This window comes from Grus americana, chromosome Z (genome assembly GCF_028858705.1).
Source record: "Grus americana isolate bGruAme1 chromosome Z, bGruAme1.mat, whole genome shotgun sequence".
Lineage (NCBI taxonomy): Eukaryota > Metazoa > Chordata > Aves > Gruiformes > Gruidae > Grus > Grus americana.
Window position 1 is genome coordinate 30,131,172 of NC_072891.1, and position 10,140 is coordinate 30,141,311.

General features: G+C 42.9%; 1 protein-coding gene across 8 annotated transcripts in view; it reads left to right on the top strand.

The window, feature by feature from the left end:
* Positions 1-8,612, top strand: part of KANK1 (KN motif and ankyrin repeat domains 1) — a 131,849-nt gene extending 123,237 nt beyond the window's left edge. For all 8 annotated transcript variants that reach the window (XM_054810035.1, XM_054810037.1, XM_054810034.1 and 5 more), the window contains 5 exons: positions 825-1,044; positions 3,746-3,888; positions 4,415-4,615; positions 6,842-6,940; positions 7,625-8,612. In XM_054810035.1, the coding sequence (XP_054666010.1) occupies positions 825-1,044; positions 3,746-3,888; positions 4,415-4,615; positions 6,842-6,940; positions 7,625-7,687 (726 nt within the window). In that variant the 3' untranslated portion in view covers positions 7,688-8,612. The remainder of the gene's footprint in view (positions 1-824; positions 1,045-3,745; positions 3,889-4,414; positions 4,616-6,841; positions 6,941-7,624) is intronic.
* Positions 8,613-10,140: the final 1,528 nt, after the last annotated feature.

The following is a 10,140-nucleotide window of genomic DNA, read 5'->3' on the forward strand; positions in this document are numbered from 1 at the left end:
AATGCTACGGTGTTCCTTTCCCCAGCCATTCTTTCAGCACAGCTGTCTGTCCCGTAGGTCAGATTTCCTTGACTTCTAATCTTTCTCGCTGTTCACCTTTGAAACTGTTTTGACCAAATCTTACATGTCATTCAGTGATTGGACCAGACGAGGTAGTCCAGCTGTTGGCTTCACAGTGACAGGTGAAGAGAAGAGACTGCATCACATGCTGTGCAAGCTATACATCTGTTTATTCACCCCAAAACAGTATTTACCTTTTTCATTACAGTGTTGACTCAGGTTCAGCTTGTGATTGTCTGTAATGCCCATCTCTTCTCCTGCAGAACTGCTGTGCAGCCAGTTCTCCTATACTTTGCGCATTTTGTAATTCGTGCCTCAGGATTGGGCCTAATTGCGTGACTTAGCATGCTGTTGTTTTAAGTCCCCGAGAAATGTGCTTTACCACTGCTCTTAGTCTTGGGTTCATCAGTGTTTTATAAACTTAGTTAAGTATTTTGTGGAAGTGGTTACTCCAAGTCTTTTTTCTGTTCACCAGTATTTGACACCCATTAATTCTGGGGGTAATCTCATCCTAAAATTTTGTGCCCTCAGAGGTCAACCATTCCTGAAAATAAGGTAAAATGAGAGGAGGTAAACAATTGATGTTTTAAAGAGGGGGTTAGTCAGAGGGGAAGCTTCAGTCCGTACATCTTGTTTGTGAGCTGACTACTTTCTTCCCACATTTGACTAAAAAAGGCCTGACCTCCCGCATCACTGGTTTGTGGGATGGAAAATCCTTTAAATAGATTGCCCATATCTAAATTTTTCTGTCTTGGTTTTGGCAGAGGTTTTGTTTAAATACCATCCAGCACGAGTGGTTTCGTGTCTCAAGTCAGAAGTCAGCTGTCCCTGAAATGGTTGGAGACTACATAACTGCTTTTGAAGAGATTTCTCCTGCTGTCCTCAGACATATCATCAATATGGCAGATGGAAATGGAAACACAGCTCTGCATTACAGTGTCTCACATTCTAACTTTGAAATTGTGAAGCTTCTTCTGGATGCAAGTAGGTTTACTTCTTTGTTGGGTTTTTGGTTTTTTTTTGCAATCCTCACGAGTGGAATTCTTGATGAGCAAGAGGTCAAGTTTGGGCCTCCTCCAGCAGCTGTTTTAACTGTTAGCAGTTACGTAGACACTTGGGTAGTCTAGTATACTTGTTTCTAGTGCTAGCTTTGGAGGTGATGGTGATGGCTCTTGAAGAAGTTACAAAAACACTCAAGTAAATTATATACAGAGTTGACCAGTGTTTGGGACAGATAGGCAGATCCCGGACTCTTGGACTGTAGCCCAAGTTCAGCAGCACCAGCCTCCACCAGTTTTCTCTGGAGGCAGCGCAGCTGCTGCTCAGCCAAAGGTAGGGTGCTGGTGGAAAAAGATGCATTCAGGTATAAACATCCAAGTTAAACACTCAAACTAGTACAGCTTTATCTTACTAGAATAGTACAGAAGCTTTTTTTCTGGCCACCACCTTGGCATGTCTGTACTGCTCTCCTGAGAAACTGGAGCAATGTGGCATTCTGCCACATAGGAGCATTTCCCCGATTCATAAGCAATGTGATGATGCTTCATTTAGTTGCTTTCATTGCTTCCTTCTCTTAGTCCCCCTGCCACACACATGCAGAGAGGGTAGTGGCAGAGGGGAGACTCCAGAGCTTCTGCTCCCCACGTGCGCTAAGCCAGAAGGCAGTCAACAGAAGGTCACACGTTGGAGCTGGTCCCTGGCAGGATGTGATCTGTTAAGGCTGGTTTTGCTCCCTGACTGAAGTTTCTTTCCCTGAACTAGTTATAAAACCTGTCATGGTTGGTTGTGAAGCTTAACTAGGTCAACGACATGGCTGGAGTGTAAGCCTAGTAATATTTGTAAAACCAGAAGGGTAACATGAGATAAACAAGGATATTAATGATACAGATCTCAGCTTTGATAACCCAGCACAGTTTGTGACTGCAAAGACTTCCTCAGCAGGAAAGAGAGCGCTTTGAAATCTCTAGTCCTGTTTGAAGGCAGCCTGTTGGGAAGAGTGAGTCACGGTGGGGGAATGCGGGGAATGTCAGGAGCACAGAGAAATGCAGCAGGCTGGCTCTGCAGCAGCGGGTGGGAGGAAACTGCCCCTCTGCTTCCCCGGGTATCGCAGGGTGGCATGAGCACACTCCTCTGTTGCTGGAAGTCAGGACTCCTGTAGTTTACAGCGGCTGGTGTATTCCTATGAAGACAAGAGGGGCTTAGCTGTAAAATCTAACGGCCGTGACTAGTGCCAGGTGTGTGGGACCACACTGCACGTGCCAGCACTTGGAAAATATTTGCAAACAGGCAAATTCTTTCAGGTTTCACCAGTCTTCCTATGAACCATGTCTGAATGGTCACTGCAGTCAACTTTGCAATGTGGTTATATCACAGGCAGATTCCTGGTCCAAGAACTCCATGTCTGTGTGTTTGGTGGGAAGAGCAGATGAGACAAGACTCCTCTGTATCACCATGCAGTGTTACCAAGAGGACAAATAGGAAAACAGCTCTGCTCATTAGCCATATAGAAAAGGGTCTGAAATATGACAGAAAACACTCTGCTGAAGTAGTCTAGTCAGAGTAGGAGAGCATCACTTCCAATAATTACTGATTACTCATGAAGTAATGCATGTAGCAGAGTGTCATGTTCTGTGGCTGCAGCGGCTTCCCAGAAGTGACTTCTGAAAGTAAGGTTGGGCTACTAGTTACAAGGTAACACGGGTGATGTCTATGGAACATGAAAAAATGTGCATTTTCTTATATCTGCACTTATATTGCTTCTGCTATGTTTTTTTCACTTAAAAAAAAAAACCAAAACACGAAAAAAAAGCTTGGCAATAAATCTGAAAAATTTCCTGAAACATTTTTGCTTGTTAAGATATCTGTGGTGCAATTTAACCCCAAGTCTACAGATACTGTTTATGTAAGTCTGAGTCCTTGCTTTCCAATACGATGAGCACACTGAAAGCCCTGCTGCCTTGTAAACTAATAAGCCCTGCCGGATTTCTGTAGAATTTTAGGAACAGGGACAGACTAGAGGTTAGACTTGAACAAAAAGGAGAACTCTTGTCAGCTGCTGGCACTAGTCAGAGGACTTAAATGTATTTGTTCCCAGAGTACTTTTGTTCGCAGTCAAATACACTGTAGAGCTGGAAACAGTCTTTAATTGAAAGGTTTTTCCTGTAGCTCCAAAACATGTCAAAGTATGCTTGCAGATCTTTAAAATAAAACCAATTACAGGAAAATGTTTCTGCTGAGGAGAAACAGCTTTTCCGCTGCCCATGTTGCTGGGCTGTTTTTGTTTTGCAGAGTGGATCTCTTCAGGAGCGGAGCTTAAGCCTCTCCTGATGGTCTTCCTGGGGTTTGGACCCATGACCCTGATGGTCATGTCAAATTTCAGACCTTTTGCTTTTACAAAAGAAAAAAAACACACAAAGAAAGCCCTAAATGATGACATATAAAATGGCTTTGTGCTCTCCCTTGTGTTGCACGCATAGTAGAAGAGAATCCTTTTCTTTCTCGGGCTCAAGAGCACTCCTGTTCATCTTTTTTCTTCTCCTCTCTCCCTTGAATTGCTTCCATTATGAGAGCAATTGCTGCATTTTCTTTTTATAGGCTGCTCTACTAACAGTTTATTCAGTTCATTAGCACAATTGCTGCTTTTTGGGTTCCTGCTTTCCAAAGAAATTATCTCATCTCTCTGCAGATGTCTGTAACGTAAATCATCAGAACAAGGCCGGCTATACCCCCATCATGCTTGCTGCACTTGCAGCTGTGGAAGCGGAGAAGGACATGAGGATAGTGGAGGAACTGTTCAGCTGTGGGGATGTGAATGCGAAAGCCAGCCAGGTCAGTCAAACGGTTCACAAGACACAGTTCGCACTCCCATGTCTTTTTATCTTTCCCTCCATGCTCCCATCCCCGCTCTGTCGGTTCAGCTTTTGCACTCCTTCACTCTCACCCTCCGCAGTCTTTGATGTTTGTGTGATGATTGCCGTATGCAAAATGGGGCCATGGAAGAACAGTTGAGCCTCAGGTCTGGATCTCTTCTAAAAATGAAGGTTGAATACAATATGAAAGAACCATTACTGAATTTTGGGAGGCATTTAGAAATGGTGCACCATTTAGTTCCTTCCAAGGAACTCCAGATGTCCGGAAACAGGTCTGATATGTTCCATTAATTTAATAAATAGCTATGTGAATGTGGTATATATTATGCCTAAAAGGTATTTAAGTAATGGCAAGTGGAGCCTTGTGCTGCATAAAATAACAATCTTTTTTTTCCCCCAGAAGCAGCACAGTGCCAAAAAAATAAGTGTGCACGCTTTGTCACTGATTGTGTATCTATTTGGGTTTTCCTCTGCTTTCCATGCAGGCTGGTCAGACCGCACTGATGCTAGCTGTGAGTCATGGGCGGATAGACATGGTTAAAGCTTTACTGGCCTGTGGTGCAGACGTCAATATCCAGGACGACGAGGGCTCTACGGCTCTGATGTGTGCTAGTGAACACGGACATGTAGAGATTGTCAAACTTCTGCTGGCTCAGCCTGGGTGTAATGGCACCCTGGAGGACAATGTGAGTTGCCTTTCCAGATAATGCTTCACCAGATAACTTCTCCACTCTGGAATGTTTTTCTAATTCAGTTTTTTTTGATGCAGTGGAGTGCTGCTGAAATCTACTTACATGAATTTCTGATTCACAGCGCCAAAGTATCACATGCATGAATCCTCTGCTTAGTGGTAGCAAGTGCTGTGATTATTTGGCTAATGTCTTCGCTTTTCTAACAGACCTACCCAGTAGCAATTTTTATGGTTAGTTGTAGGTGTGCAGTGGCCAGAACAGAAAAAACACTTGCTAGCTCATGGTAAAACATCTTCCCATCTCACATTCCTTCTCCCTTTCCCAGGAGTCTTCCAGTTTTCAGTTAGGAGCTTATCTGGTGACTCAGGAGCCTTGCTGTGTTGCTTTTCTGTGTCCGTGGCAAACATCAGCCCTACAGTTCTCTTCACAGGATCTTCACATGGTATCTACACCATGACTTTTGAGAGTACAGGTTTGGTATCAGTCATGAAGCTACAATGTCCTGACAATAAACAGATCCAGGCTGTGGCTTCAGTGCCAGTGAGACACCTGTGTATTTCTTGTTTGGAAGGATCATTGCAGTTGTCAGCAGACAATTTGATCTGTAGACTACTCAAGCCTGAAAATGTTGACTTAGCTCGTTTCTTGCCAGTAATGTGTTCTCGCTAATGTCACTTCTTGGGTACGTTTCCATTCTTCCTGTTGCTTTCACCCACTGAGCACTGAGATGGAGCCTGGGTTTGGGGTTTGGGAGGGCAGCGGGTGGTTATTCGTTGAAGCTGTTGCAGAGAGGCAGAGACATCATTTCTGTTCATGCACTCACCTGCTGCAGGAGCCTGCTCAGCTGCCCGATGGTGCCAGCGGTGTGTAACAGCTGGCCTGAGGGGAAAATGTGAGAAGGCCTCAGTGTAACAGACACTTTTTGGGGCAGCCTAGGTTACTGCAGCCTGGATGCTGTTAGTGCTGTTAATAATTAAAGTCTTTATGGGGACATGACACTTACCTATTCCTGTAGGCAGATTGATACTGTTTCCCAAGCACACCTTGTCTGCTGCTTATACATTTTATAACAGATTTGTCTGTGCTGTGAGATTATGAGATTTTTAGCATTCCCCTAGCTATTCTGAATGTGACAGTGATGCTTTTCCAGTCAGCATGATCAGTAGTAAGCTGAGCTGCATCCTACTGATGTGTGCCACTGTGACAGTGATTCAGCATGTCTCTTGAAGAACTTGGCTTTTCCTGGTGTTGACTGTTGAGTATTTGTTGTGCATTTGTAGTGTGTTATATTGCACTGTCGTGGACAGCTCTTTTAGCTCCCTGTCTGCTCAGGACAATTACGTTTATGTATAATTGCTCCCTGTAGTCTCATAAGAAGACTTTCCGCTTGAATGTGGTTGTAGCCACATGATGCACCAATTTCAGAAAGGGAAGGAAGCAAGGAAGGCAGAGTTGGGGATGTGGTAGCTTTGTACAAGCGTGCCGCTCTGACAGCTCAGAGGTTCATATCACAAGTTGTCTGACATCTACTTTTTGCTGGACCAATCATGGTCTAAAGGGAAAACAGCAGGTCAATAAACTACCCTTTCAGCAAAAGCACTCTTCGCTTCTAGCAGCCTCAACAACTATGGTTTCTGAAAGCAGCAATATCTTCCAAGAAACTGAGGTGACAGTATTTGACCAGGAAAGCCCATTTGTTTGTAGTTAGACTTCCATAAAGGAGCATTTGGAATTATGAATGCAACTGCTCTTAGGGTTAATGGGAGCTATAACACAACAATTATCATTGTAACACAGCAATTATCATTATATTTGATTAGCATTTATCCCTCCCTTATCTTCTCTTTCACTCCTCACTGACATTGTAGTTTCTCTCAGACAGCCCAATCTTCTGAAATCACTGGTCTTACACAGCACTACATGTAACGTTATTGTGATAATGGTGTGCTCATTCTTCCTCAGCAATAATCAAGACTCCTCGTTGAGAGAAATTATGAGGCCTCTGACAATTGGACTGCCTCATAAAACAGCAGTGCAAGGCTTATTGTCACTTAATTATAATAAAAGAAATTAAACAAGACTCTAAATTAACACAACTGTCTGTCTGAGCAGTAGGGCCTCCACTTCATAACTTCCCTTCTCTGTGGGCTGATGGGGCTTTTAAGAGATGTGTTAATGGACACAACCACTAATTCTCTTATTTCTTCCTTTCCCTCTCAGGATGGCAGCACAGCACTTTCAATAGCCCTGGAAGCTGGACATAAGGACATAGCGGTTCTCCTTTATGCCCATGTCAACTTTTCCAAAACCCAGTCACCGGTTAGTACGCAACCTCCTACAGTTGATGTTTTAACTTGCTGCAGCTGAACATAATAGTAAAACGTAAACAATAAATTAACCCCCTGGCAACTGTACAGCAGTACAGCACATGAAATTTCAAATTTATTCATAGGATAATTTTTATGCTGGTAAGTGGAATGTACATTTTTAAATTCAGGTTGATTGCAGAAGGCTGAAGCCTGGCTGTAGGATACCTCCATCTTCTCCTCCTCCCTTTTATCTGGGGTACCGGTAGCTCACTAGCAGGGTTCACTGACTCTGGCTAGTGTGCAGAGGTGCTGTTGCGTCATTGTAATGCCAATTATTGACGTGGTCACCAAAACACAGCTGTTTCTGGAGTTACAGCTGTCCTAGGTGTTCTGGCAACTATCCACCTGCTCTCCGAGCCCTGACTCACTCTCCTGATAAACTGCTGCTAAATGTTTCACTGTCTAAACAACATGCACTCTCAGTTAGTAGGCTGTAGGTTTAGTAGGCACTGTTCTTTCTAAAAAGAAAAAAATAGGAGGAGAAAAAAAAGGAGAGAAAAAAAAAGGAGAAAAAAAAAGATTAATCTGTGCAATTAAAGGCGAGGGATTGAACAGAGTGCTTGTGAGTGCTGTGTTGTCATTCGGCTGGCTGGAATAATTCCCCTTTGATTAATTGTTGTTTCCTTTTTTCTAGGGCACTCCTAGGCTTAGCCGAAAGACGTCTCCTGGTCCCACCCACAGAGCCACGTTTGAGTAGTAGTGCATGAATATCTGTAAAAATCTCTATGCCATCTTTAAGCTGCTAAATGTTACTGTTTTACTGAGACAGATACTGAATGTAATTGTCTTGTGCCTGAACTCACCAGCAAAGTGAAAGCAGAGATCTAGTGCTAAAGATAGAAAACTGTAAACTTGAAGCAAGCATATAGTTGAGTAGTGCTCGGCTGGGAACCTTAGCCAGAACTGTTCTTTTGCTCACCAACTTGTCTTTCTGTACACCGGCATAAATCCTGTTTTTCTTTGCTATAGATTATCCTTTCCTACGTTATGTGCAGCCTAAGACTTCTAAAGCTATCCATGCAGCAGTGTCCTGGTGGCTTGTTTTTAATCATTCTAAAACATATTTACTGTGCCTAGAGTTTATCACAGTAACCTTTTCATAAATTTCATTCCAACATGACTTTGATGTTTTTAATTACTTTGAAATGCAGAAGTTGCAGTTGCTTATACAGTCAGCTCCGTGGATCTTGAGCTGGTGGGTGAGTGGGTAGGTATTGGGGATAGAGCCTCTCGTCAGGTCTGAAGTTCACTAAATATGTTGTTGCTAATTGGGGATAATGTATAACTTTTTATATGAAAGATACTAGTATCTATAAAATTAACACAGTATTTTCAACATTTTATATCCTTAATAATTAAAAACTACATGAAGAATTACATGTCCTGTTACCATATTTTTATTAACTGTGTCAGTCTGTAAGCTCCATACATGTTTATTGGAGAGTAAAATTAGAGGTACCAGCTGTATCTTCCCCTTGAGTGGAATTGAGCGTAGTTCTCGGTGCATATTTATGGAATGCTATTACCTTGTCACATTCACTTTAGTCATGTGTATTGAAATGTTTGAAGTGCCTTAGACTCTTGCCATATTTTCAGAATAAAATTTCATTTATGCTGTTTTACTCCTCTCCTTTTTTACGTGTGATTTGTCATCATCCAGAAATGCTGCTAATTACAACTGCAGCACCGAAAGGGGGTAGATTAGTAAGTCGAGGCAGGGCAAAGCAAGTCAAGGCAAAGGGCAGGTGAAGTCTCTCTGCTGGGGGGTTTGGAGGGGACATCTCTTAGCAGTCCCAAACAAGGACCCCCCCACCTTGAAGTCAGTCAGTTTTTACTGTAGCACCCCTCTGGCCAACTTTTCACTCTTCACTTAGCATCTAAAATTGTGTGGATGCTGTCTCACCTGGCTCCTACCTGTTAGTTAAAGAGGTCTGTCACCAACTTGCCAAATTCCTGTGAAAATAAGGTCTTCCCTCTGACACCAGACTGACGGCAAATGGCAGCAGCAGCTGTAAAAAAATTAAACAGAAAAAAAAATGCCCCTCTGCTCAGAGATGGTGGGTGCAGGCCGTCCTGAGTAGCAGGGAGCTGAGCTGTGCCCCACACGAGCATCCACCTGATGACCCGAGGCTTGGTCACACGCAGTACATGACACCAGCACAGGCTTCTCAATCAATTCCTCATTCACTTAGGAGCCAGGTGGGTTTCTCGTTCAGCAGAATTAGTGCAAGTTGAATCTCCCTGCCTTGGGCATGGCAAGAGTGGCTTTTGCTTTGTTTTCAGATCTGTTGATCTGCCACCTCTTGCCACACTTCGAACAACTGTCTGGAAAGCAACATCAAGATCATCTGTTCTTGTCTTTATGAGTTTAAAACACACAGTGCTGAAGTTAAATCAAGCTGATGAAGGGGAGAAAAAGAATGACTGCTTTTATCTTTCTCCAGAACTTGTTCTAATTTTACAGAAAATCTAGTACACTTATTTATACATGCTTGCCTGTATCTAATGGATTAAATTCTTGTCTAGTGGAGGGACATTATATTGCAGGGACAGAATTTAGACCAGTGACAGGTTTCTACTTTCAGTTCTACTAAGAATATAATTGTTATTTAGCACTGGTTTAACCAAAAACACTCTAGTTGTGGTCTCTTAAGGAAGCTAGTAATCATACCTTTAACTCTGGCCTATATCTCATTATGGTAGTTTTAGGTAGTCCTGTGAGGAGCAGGGAGCTGGACTTGATGATCCCTATGGGTTCCTTCCAACTTGAGACATTCTGATTCTATGATTCTGTGACAGCAGTTTTAAAGCCTACATATTGTACTCCAAAGTCTGAATTTAATGTTAAAGAGTGTGCTGAGCCATCTGATAATGTCCTCGTCAGTAGTGCCGCTGTATTGCTGGAGGAGGTATCTTAATTAGTAACACGTACAATAGATCTTTGGCCCCAAAAATAATTGATTTAGACAATGATCTTTGTTGCTGCACTACTGCCTTGCTACCATGCTTCATTTGCACACATGCGTATTTGTACATACTGTAGCCGGAGGCTAAAAAAAAAAATAAAAATTGAAACACCTGTGAATTTACCTTTTCAGAGCAGAGGGCCATGAATTTAATTTTCTGGGTTCGCACAGGTCCCTGTCTCTC